This window comes from Pristis pectinata, chromosome 41, assembly GCF_009764475.1.
Source record: "Pristis pectinata isolate sPriPec2 chromosome 41, sPriPec2.1.pri, whole genome shotgun sequence".
In the NCBI taxonomy this organism is placed as follows: Eukaryota; Metazoa; Chordata; class Chondrichthyes; order Rhinopristiformes; family Pristidae; genus Pristis; species Pristis pectinata.
In genome coordinates, this window is record NC_067444.1 from 2769279 (window position 1) to 2782351 (window position 13073).

Sequence of the window (13073 nt, forward strand, 5' to 3'; positions counted from 1 at the left end):
TCACCCCCTCCCCCTCCCACCTCCCCTCACTCTCACCCCCTCCCCCTCCCCCCTCCCCTCACCCCCACACCCTCCCCTCCCCTCACCCCCTCCCCCTCCCCTCACCCCCACGCCCTCCCCCTCCCCTCACCCCCTCCCCCTCCCCTCACCCTCACACCCACCCACTCCCCCTCCCCCTCCCCTCACCCTCACCCCCTCCCCCTCCTCACTCTCACCGTCCCCCTCCCCCTCCCCTCACTCCCACCCACTCCCCCTCCCCCCTCACACACCCCTCCCCCTCCCCCTCCCCTCCCCCTCCCCCTTCCCTCCCCTCACACCCCTCCCCCTCCCCTCCCCTCACACCGTCCCCCTCCCCCTCCCCTCACACCCAACCCTCCCCTCCCCTCCCTCCCATCCGCTCCCCCTCCCCTCGTTCATCCTTCACTCGCTCCCCGGTCTCCCTCACTCTCTGTCAAACCCCCCCCCCAACTCCCTCACACCCTCACTGCCACCCACTCCTTATTTGAGGGGGGCGGTGAGGAGGGAGCCCCGCGCTGCGGGAGGGGCGGTGAGGGAGCCCCGCACCGTGGGAGGGGCCGTGAGGAGGGAGCCCCGCACCGTGGGAGGGGTGGTGAGGAGGGAGCCCGCGCTGTGGGAGGGGCAGCGAGGAGGGAGCCCCGTGCTGTGGGAGGGGTGGTGAGGGAGCCCCGCACCGCGGGAGGGGCGGTGAGGAGGGAGCCCCGCGCCGTGGGAGGGGCCGTGAGGAGGGAGCCCCGCACCGTGGGAGGGGCCGTGAGGAGGGAGCCCCGCGCTGTGGGAGGGGCAGCGAGGAGGGAGCCCCGCGCTGTGGGAGGGGTGGTGAGGAGGGAGCCCCGTGCCGCTGGAGGGGCGGCGAGGAGGGAGCCCCGCGCTGTGGGAGGGGTGGTGAGGAGGGAGCCCCGTGCCGCTGGAGGGGCAGCGAGGAGGGAGCCCCGCGCTGTGGGAGGGGTGGTGAGGAGGGAGCCCCGCGCTGTGGGAGGGGCGGCGAGGAGGGAGCCCCGTGCTGTGGGAGGGGTGGTGAGGGAGCCCCGCACCGCGGGAGGGGCGGTGAGGAGGGAGCCCCGCGCCGTGGGAGGGGCCGTGAGGAGGGAGCCCCGCACCGTGGGAGGGGTGGTGAGGAGGGAGCCCCGTGCCGCTGGAGGGGCGGCGAGGAGGGAGCCCTGCACTGCGGGAGGGGCAGTGAGGAGGGAGCCCCGCGCTGTCGGAGGGGCAGTGAGGAGGGAGCCCCGCGCTGTCGGAGGGACGGTGAGGAGGGAGCCCCGCGCTCTGGGAGGGGCGGCGAGGAGGGAGCCCCGCGCTGTGGGAGGGGTGGTGAGGAGGGAGCCCCTGCCGCTGGAGGGGCAGCGAGGAGGGATTGCTGCACCCTTGTTAAGCTAGAATTCGACACTCCCTGTCCAGTTGAGATGCGGGACGTTTGGAACTGTAGGAAGGGAGAATTTGACACTGTCGTCTGGACAAGCTGATTACATCTCAGTGTGAACCGTGCACACTATTTTCTGCGGCTGAGACACCCACATACGACACTGACAACTTCCTGGATGATGAAGTCATATGTGCAGGATTGGTGGCAGTTCACGAGTCACGCAACACAGAGAGAGGCCCTTCGCCTCAACAGTTCCACACCAGCCATCAACAGCCGAGTGAAGGTTCACCTCGTTTTATTTTCCCTTACACTACCCCACAACTGGCCATCCCCCTCCCCACCCAGGTCTTACCCCCTCACCCACACGACTCAGGGGCGATTTACAGCCTCCGATCGACCGACCGAGTCGGCACATCGTTGGGATGTGGGAGGGTACAGTTGTACCCTGGGGGGAGGGGACCCACACGGTCACAGGGAGAGCATACAAACTCTACACACACACACACACACACACACACACACACACACACACACACACACACACACACACACGCAGTGCAGGAGGTTGGGATGAAATGTTTGGACCTGGGGGGCAGCTGCGATAAACCCTGAGCCACTTTGAGGGGGCTGAATCTTGGGAACCGGGACACGGGGGCTCAGTTCCTCCAAGGCGGAGACCGGTCGGTGTTCAGATACTTCTGGGGGCATCGTGCGATGCTGGGGTCTGCGCAGGGAGGCGTCCCTGAGGGGAGGTTCTGATGGAGGTAGGAACGAGGGAGTGCTGCTTGTGCCATGGGCCGAAAGTCTCCCAGTGGGAATGCCATCGCCAGGGGCAAGTTCCCTCAAATTTATCACCTCGTGGTGTGCCCCAGGGGTCGGTGCCGGGACCTTGCTTGTCTGTTATTTAAACATCAAAGACTTGTCCAAGAACACAGTGGGAAGCTGGGGGAGACACTGCGGGGAGCCCTGGCTGAGATATCAGCATCGTCGTTAGTGACGGCTGAGGTGCCGATGGACTGGAGAGCCAAGGATGTTGTGCCTTTATTTGAGAAGGGCCTCAAAGAAAAACCTTGAGAACTACAGGCCAGTAAGTCCAACATTTGTGGTAGGTGTTGGTTTATCATTGTCACTTGTACCAAGGTCCAGTGAAAAACGTGTCTTGCATACCGTTCGTACAGGTCAATTCATTCCACAGTGCAGTTACACTGAGGTAGTACAGGGTGCATTGAGGTAGTACAGAGTGCACTGAGGTAGTACAGGGTGCACTGAGGTAGTACAGAGCGTATTGAAGTAGTACAGGGTGCATTGAGGTAGTACAGAGTGCATTGAGGTAGTGCAGGGTGCATTGAGGCAGTACAGGGTGCACTGAGGGAGTACAGAGTGCATTGAGGTAGTACAGGGTGCATTGAGGTAGTACAGAGTGCATTGAGGTAGTACAGGGTGCATTGAGGTAGTACAGGGTGCACTGAGGTAGTACAGAGCGTATTGAGGTAGTACAGGGTGCACTGAGGTAGTACAGAGTGCATTGACGTAGTACAGGGTGCATTAAGGTAGTACAGGTAAAAACAATAACTACAGAGTAAAGTGTCACAGGTACAGAGAAAGTGCAGTGCAATAAGGTGCAAGGTCACAACAAGGTAGATCGTGAGGTCAGAGTCCATCTCATCGTATAAGGGAACCGTTCAATAGTCTTATCACCGTGGGGTAGAAGCTGTCCTTGAGCCTGGTGGTCGGTGCCCTCAGGCTCCTGTATCTTCTACCCGATGGGAGAGGGGAGAAGAGAGAATGTCCCGGGGTGGGTGGGGTCTTTGATGATGCCGGCTGCTTCACCGAGGCAGCGAGAGGTAAAGGCAGAGTCCAAGGAGGGGAGGCTGGTTTCTGTGGTCCACCTATCACTGCTCTGCTTTTCCCTCCTATATATCGGGCTTCCCCTTTTCCCATCTTCAGTCCCGAAGAAGGGTCCTGGCCCCGGAAACGTTGACCGCCTGCTTTTCTCCGTGGAGGCTGCTTGGCCTGCTGAGTTCCTCCAGCATCATCGTGCTTTTCCGGATTGCAGCATCCGTGGTCCTATGTTTCCCTTTCTCATGAGACTCAGGGACTCCCTCCCTCATAAGGGAGAACTAAGCTTGGGAGACGGGCCCTTCGGCCCATCGAGTCCGTGCCGACCCTCGACCACCCGTTGACACTCGCCCCGATTTGATTCCCTCCCACGTCCCCAGTGGCTGCCCCGTTGGATTCGGCGCCTTCTCACCCACGCACTTGGGGGGCAGATAACCCAGGGAGACTTCACGTCCTGGGGGGTGTGGGAGGAGGCGGGAGCGGCCGGGGGCGGGGCGGGGGAGTCACAGGGAGAACATGTAAAGTGCCACGGAGTCACCTGCACGGTGACAGTCACAGTCACACACGCACAGTCACACACACAGTCTCTCTCACACACACACACACACACACACACACACACACACACACACGCACACACACACACACAGCCACACACAGTCTCACACACACACAGTCACGCACACAGTCTCACACACACACACAGTCTCACACAATCACAGTCTCACACACACAGTCTCACATACATACACACAGTCTCACACACACAGTCTCACACACACACACAGTCTCAGACACACACACAGTCTCACACACAGTCTCACACACACACACTCTCACACACACACAGTCTCACACACACACACACACAGTTACATACACGCAAACACACACAGACACATACTGACAGACACACAGACATGGGTCACACACACACATAGAAACACACACACATGCGCAGCCGTACACACACACAGTCACACATGCACACACTATTTTGCAGACAAACACAGGGTCACACACAGGGTCACAGAAACAGTCAAACACACATGCACACACACTGAGCCACACACACAGTTTCACAGAGAGAGTGAGAGAGAGAGACAGACAGACAGACACACACACACACACACACGGCAGACCGGGATGGAACCCGGCCCTGGGGAGACACCACCACACCAGGGCCGCCCCAACTTGTGGGCATTTCCCCGGTGCCTGGAGAGGGGTGGTTGCAGTGCCGGGGACTACGGCAACACCAGGAAAAAACGGCTGGCTCGGGGAGGGGGGGGTTGTGGGGGGGGCGGAAATTCCTGAAGCAAGTGTCCCGGGACCTCTGCGAGCTATTTATGACGGCTGACAGATGTATAAATAACTCGGGCAGCTGCCGGAGAGACCCGAGCAGGTGCAGACGGGGCAAACTTGTACTTAAATGGAAAAAGAGCAGGCTGGCAGGGGTGGGACGGGTCCCAAGTGTGGGGCTCCGCTGCCTCCTTGGGACTCCCACCGGCTCGCCATTGGCTGAGAGGGGCAGGGGCTGGAATGGAGGGCTCAGGGGGAGGGGGAGGAGGAGAGGAGAGGTCCCCGAGGCTGCAGAGGTCAGAGCAGCATGCGTAGAGGACGGGGGCTCGATGCCGGAGGGACAGATGAGGGCTGAGGGAGAGAGCGGGTCCGAATGTTTCTGGAGGGACGAGGGCTGCCTCCCTGGGGTCTGGGGGCATTCGGGACCACCAAGATCCTGTGTGGAGTGATCAGTGTGAGTGGCGTTAAAGGCGAGGGGGGTGGGGTGCGTGGGTGGGGTCTGGGATCTGTGGGGGTCTCGGTGAGTGTGTGTGTGTGGGGGGGTCTGTGTGTGTGTGTGTGTGTGTGTGTGTGGGGATCAGTGTGTGGGGGTGGCTGTGTGTGGGGGTATGCGTGTGGGGGTGGGGGTGTGAGGGTCTGTGTGTGGGAGGGTCTGTGTGAGGGGCCTGTTTGTGTATCTCAGTGTGTGAGGGTCTGTGTGTGGGGGTATGCGTGTGGGAATTGGGGTGTGAGGGTCTGTGTGTGCGAGTGTCTGTGTGAGGGGTCTGTCCGTGTATCTCAGTGTGTGAGGGTCTGTGTGCGGAGATTTATGTGTGCCAGGGTCTGTGTGTGTGTTTGGGGTCTCAGTGTGAGGGTCCGTGTGTGTGGAGGTCTGTGTGTGGGGGTGGCAGCGTGAGGGTCTGTGTGTGTGTGGGTCTGTATGTGTCGGATCTGTGTGAGGGATCTCTATGTGAGTGTCCGTGCGTGTGGGTCTGTGTGTGTGGGTCTGTGTGTCGGGGGGTCTGTGTGTGTGGGGTCTCAGTGTGGGAGTCTGTGCAGGGGGGTCTCAGTGTGAGGGTCCGCCTGTGCGGGTCTGTGTGTGTGGGTCTGTATGTGTGGAGGTATGTGTGTGTGGGTCTGTGTGTGTAGGTCTGTGTGTGGGGGTCTCGGTGTGTGTGTGTGTGTGTGTGTGTGTGTGTGTGGGTCTGTGTGTATGTGGGTCTGTGTGTCAAGGGGTCTATATGTGTGGGGGTCTGTGTGGGGGTCGGTGTGTGGGTCCGTGTGTGGAGGGGATCTGTGGGTCTGTGTGTCGGGGGTATCTATATGTGTGAGAGTCTGTGTGTATAGGTCTGTGTGTGGGGGGTCAGTGAGGTGGTCTAGATGTGGGGGTCTCAGTGTGTCTGTGTGTGTGTGTGTGGGTCTGTGTGTATGTTGGTCTGTGTGTTGGGGGGTCTATATGTGTGAGGGTCTGTGTGTGTAGGTCTGTGTGTGGGGGGGTCAGTGAGGTGGTCTAGATGTGGGGGTCAGTGTGTGTGTGTGTGTGTGTGTGTGTGTGTGTGTGTGTGTGGGTCTGTGTGTATGTCGGTCTGTGTGTCAGGGGGATCTATATGTGTGGGGGTCTGTGTGTGTGGGTCTGTGTGTGTGTGGGTCTGTGTGTGGGGTCTCAGTGTGGGGATCTCAGTGTGGGGGTCTGTGTGGGGGTCTCGGTGTGTGGGTCCATGTGTGGGGGGATATGTGTGTATGTGTGTCGGGGGGGTCTATATGTATGGGAGTCTGTGTGTGTGGGTCTGTGTGTGTGTGGGTCTGTGTGTGTGTGTGTGGGGGGGGGGGGTCTGTATGTGTGTGGAGGGGTTTGCGTGTGTGTGTGGGGGGGTCCGTGTGTGTGTGGGGGTCCGTGTGTGTGTGGAGGGGTCTGTGCATGTGTGTTGGGGGGTCCGTGTGTGTGTGTGTGGGGGATGTGTGTGTGTGTGTGTGTGTGTGTGTGTGTGTGTGTGTGTGGGGTGTCCATGTTTGTGTGGGGTGATCTGTGTGTGTGTGGGGGGTCCGTGTGTGTGTGGGGGGGATCTGTGTGTGTATGTGTGGGGGGGGTCCATGTTTGTGTGTGGTGGATCGGTGTGTGTGTGGGGGGTCAGTGTGTGCTGTGGGGGGATCTTGTGTGTGTATGTGTGGGGGGGGGTCCATGTTTGTGTGTGGGGGATCTGTGTGTGTGTGGGGGGTCCGTGTGTGTGTGTGGGGGATCTGTGTGTGTATGTGTGGGGGGGTCCATGTTTGTGTGTGGTGGATCTGTGTGTGTGTGGGGGGGTCCGTGTGTGTGTTGAGGGGGCTGTGTGTGTGGGGGGATCTGTGTGTGTGTGGGGGGTCCGTGTGTGTGTGTGGGGGATCTGTGTGTGTATGTGTGGGGGGGGTCCATGTTGTGTGTGTGGGGGATCTGTGTGTGTGTGGGGGGTCCGTGTGTGTGTGTGGGGGATCTGTGTGTGGGGGGGATCTGTGTGTGTATGTGTGGGGGGGGGTCCATGTTTGTGTGTGGTGGATCTGTGTGTGTGGGGGGGTCCGTGTGTGTGTTGAGGGGGCTGTGTGTGTGGGGGGATCTGTGAGTGTGGGGGGGTCCATGTTTGTGTGGGGGGGATCTGTGTGTGTGGGGGGTCCGTGTGTGTGTTGAGGGGGCTGTGTGTGTGTGGGGGGATCTGTGTGTGTGGGGGGGGTCCATGTTTGTGTGTGGGGGGGGTCCGTGTGTGTGTTGAGGGGGCTGTGTGTGTGTGGGGGTATCTGTGTGTGTGTGTGGGGGGTCCATGTTTGTGTGGGGGGGAATCTGGGTGTGTGGGGGGTCCGTGTGTGTTGAGGGGGCTGTGTGTGTGGGGGGGTCTGTGTGTGGGGGGGTCAGTGTGTGGTGGGGTCTGTGTGTGTGTGTGGGGTTCTGTGTATGTGGGGGGTTTGTGTGTGTGAGGGGGGTCTGTGTGTGTGTGTGTGTGTGTGTCTGTGTGTGAGGGTCTGTGTGTTTGAAGGTTTGTGTGAGGGTCTGTGTGTGGGGGGTCTGTGTGTGGGGGGTTTGTGTGTGTGAGGGGGGTCTGTGTGTGTGTATGGGGTGGTCTGTGTGTGTGTGGTGGGGTCTGTTTGTGGTGGGGTCTGTGTGTGCAGGGGTCTGTGTGTGGGGGGTCTGTGTGTGTGTGTGTGTGGGGTCTGTGTGAGGGCTGTGTGTGTGGGGGGTCTGTGTGCGGCGGGGTCTGTGTGTGCGGGGGTCCGTGTGTGGGGGGTCTGTGTGTGTGTGAGGGGGTCTGTGTGTGTGTGTGGGGTCTGTGTGAGGGCTCTGTGTGTGCGGGGGTCCGTGTGTGGGGGGTCTGTGTGTGTGTGAGGGGGTCTGTGTGTGTGTGTGGGGTCTGTGTGAGGGCTCTGTGTGTGTGGGGGGTCTGTGTGCGGCGGGGTCTGTGTGTGCGGGTGTCTGTGTGTGGGGGTCTGTGTGTGTGTGTGTGGGGTCTGTGTGTGTGTGTGTGGGGTCTGTGTGTGTGTGAGGGGGGTCTGTGTGTGGTGGCTGTGTGTGTGCGGGGGGGTCTGTGTGTGGAGAGGTCTGTGTGTTGGGGGGTCTGTGTGTGGGGGCTCTGTGTGTGTGGGGGGATTTGTGTGTGTGGGGGGTTTGTGTGTGGTGGGCTCTGTGTGTGTGTGGGGTGGTCTGTGTGTGCAAAGGTCTGTGTGTGTTGTGGGGTCTGTGTGTGGGGGCTCTGTGTGTGTGTGGGGATTTGTGTGTGTGGGCGGTCTGTGTGTGTGTGTGGGGTCTGTCTGTGGGGGGGGTCCGTGTGTGGGGGGAAATCTGTTTTTGTGTAGAGGGTCCGCACGTGTGTGTGTGTGAGGGGGTTTGTGTGTGTGTGGGGTATCCGTGTGTCTGGGAGTCCGTGTGTGGGAGAGGGGTTTGTGTGTGTGGTGATCAATATATGGGGGTCAGTGTCTGCTGGTCTGTGCTTGGGGATCTGTCGATGGGTGGTGGGTCTGTGTGTGTGGGGGTTCGTGTGTGTGTGTGTGGGGGGGTTCGTGTGTGTGTGTGTGTGTGTGTGTGTGGGTTCGTGTGTGTGTGTGTGGGGGGGTCTGTGTGTGTGGGGGTCTGTGTGTGTGGGGGGGTTTGTGTGTGTGTGTGGGGGGGGTTCGTGTGTGTGTGTGTGTGTGTGTGTGATTCGTGTATGGGGGGGTCCGTGTGTGTGGGGTCAGTGTGTCGGAGGGGTCTGTGTGTGTGGGGGAGTCTGTGTGTGTGTGTGTGGGGGGGGGGGGTTCGTGTGTGTGGAGCCTGTGTCTGTGGGGAGGGGGTGAGTCTGTGTGTGTGGTGATCAATATATGGGGGTCAGTGTCTGCGGGTCTGTGTTTGGGGATCTGTGGATGGGTGGTGGGTCTGTGTGTGTGGGGGGTTTTGTGTGCATTGGGGGGGGTTCCGTGTGCCTGGGGGTCCGTGTATGGGGGTTCCGTGTGTGTTGGTCTGTGTGTGTGTGCGTGTATGTGTGTGTGTGTGTGGGGGGTCCATTTGTCGGAGGGGTCTGTCTGCGTGGGGGGGGGATCTGTGTGTGTGTGTGGGTTCCATGTGTGTGGACGGTATGTGCATGGGGGAGTCTGTGTGTGTGTGTGTGTGTGTGTGGGGGGGGGGGGGTTCATGTGTGTGGAGCCCATGTGTCTGTGGGGAGGGGGTTAGTCTGTGTGTGTGGTGATCAATATATGGGGGCCAGTGTCTGCGGGTCTGTGTTTGGGGATCTGTGGATGGCTGATGGGTCTGTGTGTGTGTGTGTGTGTGTGTGTGTGTGGGGGGGCGGTGTTTGTGTGTGTGGGGGAATCCATGTGCCTGCGGGTCCGTGTATGGGGCGTCCATGTGTGTGTGGGGTCCTTGTGTGTCCTTGTTTTATTGGATGGGGATATTCAGTCGTACATTCGTTCTTTCAGTCGCTTGGTCGGCCCACAGTTACCTCAGCCCTTGTGGCATCTTCCTCTCTTCCAGGCTCTTTCTCAGCAGTGTGTCTCCGAGGGGAACGCCCTGAAGTAGTTGTGTCATCCCCCATGGAACCAGACCCACGGAATTCTTGCCCACCGTACTCCCTTACATTCCCTGCACCGTCACATCAAGTCCCCACACCCACCAGAGTTCACCCCTCGTGTCCACACTGGGCGTAACTTATAGCGGTGAATTAACAGAAACTTTGTTTTGCCTGCCATCCATACATTGCAACGGTGCATCGAGGTAGATGCACAGCAACATGTCACTGTCACAGAGGAAGTGCAAGGCAGGCAGACAATAAGGTGCAAGGGCCACGACGAGGTAGATTGTGAGGTCAAAAGTCCATCTCATTGCACTAGGGGACCTTTCAATAGTCTTATCACAGTGGGGTAGAAGCCGTCCTTGAGCCTGGTGGTCGGTGCCCTCAGGCTCCTGTATCTTCTGCCCGATGGGAGAGGGGAGAAGAGGCAATGAGCCGGGGTGGGTGGCATCTTTGATTATGTTGGCTGCTTCACCGAGGCAGCGAGAACATAGAACAGAGAACATAGAACATTCCAGCACAGTGCAGGCCCTTCGGCCCACGATGTGGTGCTGACATTTTACCCTGCTCTAAGATCTATCTAACCCTTCCCTCCCACATCGCCCCCCATTTCTCTATCATTCATGTGTCTAAGAGTCTCTTAAATGTCCCTGATGTACCTGCCCCCACCACCTCTGCCGGCAGTGCGTTCCACACACCCACCACTCTCTGTGTAAAAAAACTTACCCCCGACATCCCCCTTATACCTTCCTCCAATCACCTCAAAATTATGTCCCCTCGTGTTAGCCGTTGTCGCCCTGGGAAAAAGTCTCTGACTGTCCACTCGATCTGTGCCTCTTGTGCACCTCTATCAAGTCACCTCTCATCCTCCTCCTCTCCAATGAGGAAAGCCCCAGCTCGCTCAACCTCTCCTCATAAGACGTGCTCTCCAATCCAGGCAGCATCCTGGAAAATCTCCTCTGCACCCTCTCTAAAGCTCCCACATCCTTCCTATAATGAGGCGACCAGAACTGGACACAATACTCCAAGTGTGGTCTGACCAGAGCTCTATAGAGCTGCAACATCACCTCGCAGCTCTTGAACTCAATCCCCCGACTAATGAAGGCCAACACTCCATACGCCTCCTTAACAACCCTATCGACCTGCGCGGCGACCTTGAGGGATCGATGGACGTGGACCACAAGATCCCTCTGTTCCTCCACACTGCTGAGAGTCATCCTTATTGTACTAGGGAACTGATAGCACCGGGAGAGAAGCCTTCTTCAGCCTGGCGGTGTGGGTAGCTGTATATTCCTGATTTAACAGACAACGGCTGATGGAGAGGTCTGGGGAACAGAAGCCTTACGTGACCCCGGCAGCTGCCTGAACTTGCTATTGGCCATACCCTCCCTCGGTTTCCGTGTGTCTGTCAGTTAGTCTGTTTCTCCATCAGCAGTGGACAAGCAGGGAACACTCAGGAGGACGGATCTCGTCCCTGGGGATGGGCGTTGGGGGGTGGGGGAAGACACACGGTCGAAACCCCTCGCTCGGAACCGGGCAAGGGAGAGGGCATGCTTCTAGTCTGTTGTCGTTCACCCCCGCCTCTCGCTGTCTAATTGCGGACCCCTTTCTGTCCACCCGCAGGGGACGCAGGATGCGCCCAGCTCCGGGGAGCCCCTGTCACAGGGGTATCCCGCCCAGTACCCGCCGCCGCCGCCTCCTCCTCCCCAGACCCGCCTGCCGCCGGAGTACCCGGCAGCTCTGCCCCATCCCGGCCAGGAGTACGCTGGACAGTCCATCACCGAGGCCGGACTTCGACTCTACCCCCAGCCCCAGGCTCTGATCGACACGGCGACGGCGGTGGACGGGCCCATAGCGGGAATCGCGCCTCCGCCCACGGTAAGTGGTGAGCGACTCCGAGCCGCAACTGCGGGGCGATCACAGTGAGAGGATAGTCCGGCCAATCATAGGGAGCGGACAGTCCGGCCAGCCAATCACAGTGAAAGGACAGTCTGGCCAATCACAGTGAGAGCATAGTCCGGCCAATCACATTGGGAGTGTAGTCCGGCCAATCACAGTGAGAGGTTGATCCAGCCAATCATAAGGAAAGGACAGTCCGGCCGGCCAATCATAGGGAGCGGACAGTCCGGCCGGCCAATCACAGTGAGAGGACAGTCCGGCCAATCACAGTGAGAACATAATCCGGCCAATCACATTGTGTGTGTCGTCCGGCCAATCTCAGTAAGAGCATAGTCCGGCCGATAGCATTTCAAGAACTTTCCGGCCAATCACGTGGAGAATACATTCCGATAAGTGACCTTATCGTCCGGCCAATCCCAGCGAGGCTACCATCCGGGGCCAATCACACTGAGCCAATGACAATGAGAGTAGGATCTGGCCTATTCAATCCGGCCAATCACTGTGAGAGTACAGTCCGACCAATGACAGAGAGAGTGGAGTCTGGCCAATTACAGCGTGAGTGCAGACCAGCCAATCACGGTGAGAGTACGGCCTGCCCGATGACAGTGTGAGTACAGACCAGCCAATCAGAGTGGGACGATCCCGTTGACCCCGTTAGTGCTCCCGGGAGCCTGTCCTGCCCAGATCCCCGACCACCCTGCGTAACGGGAACACTGGCAGGGAGACAGGGCGAGTGTGCCAACGCCACACGCGTGCACACCCACCCATGTACACGCACACCCACGCATGTACACGCACACATGCAGACACACACACACACACACACACACACACACACACACACACACACACACACACAACTTCATTAATAGGTATGGAAGTATGCAGCAGCGTGCATGAATGTGTGTGTGTGTGTGTGTGTGTGTGTGTGTGTGTGCGTGTGCACCGGTGTGTGTGTGCGTGTGCCTCTGTGTGGGTGCGTGTGTCTGTCTGTTGTGTGTGTCTGTCTGTGTTTCTGTGTGTGTGCGTGTCCGTCTATATGTGTTTCTGTGTGAGTGTTTCCGTGTTTATGAGTGTGAGTGTTTGTGCTTCGGTGTGCGTGGGTGTCCGCTGCCGGTGTGTGTGTGTTTGTGTGTGTTCATAAGTGGGTATGTGTCTGTATGTCCTTTGGTGTGTGTGTGACTGTGTGCGTGTCTGTGAATGAGTGTGAGTGGGTCTCTGTGCGAGAGTGTACGTGTGTAGGATTGTGTGTCAGTTTATGTGTAATGGTGTGTGTGTGTGAGTCTGTGTCTGTATGGGTGAGTGTGTGCAGGTGTATGACATTAAAGAGCCACAGTGTGATAAAATATTCCAGGCAACGTCACTGGTAACCGTGGGTGATATAATATTATAGATCCCCGTCACTGGTCTCCGTGTGTGATATAATATTGCAGATCCCCGTCACTGGTCACCGTGTGTGATATAATATTATAGATCCCCGTCACTGGTCACCGTGTGTGATATATTGTAGATCCCCGTCACTGGTCACCGAGTGTGATATAATATTATAGACCCCGTCACTGGTCACCATGTGTGATATATTGTAGATCCCCGTCACTGGTCACCGAGTGTGATGAAATATTATAGGTCCCCCGTCACTGGTCACCGTGTGGGATATAATATCATAGATCCCC

At 58.6% G+C, this 13073-nt stretch overlaps 1 protein-coding gene across 1 annotated transcript in view; it reads left to right on the forward strand.

Annotated features, from left to right (window-relative positions):
• Positions 1-4892: 4892 nt before the first annotated feature.
• The window catches only part of LOC127587584 (RNA binding protein fox-1 homolog 3-like), a 44382-nt gene continuing 36201 nt past the window's right edge, over positions 4893-13073 (forward strand). The window contains exons 1-2 of the mRNA XM_052045994.1: positions 4893-4973; positions 11125-11379. Of these exons, the coding sequence (XP_051901954.1) occupies positions 4893-4973; positions 11125-11379 (336 nt within the window). The remainder of the gene's footprint in view (positions 4974-11124; positions 11380-13073) is intronic.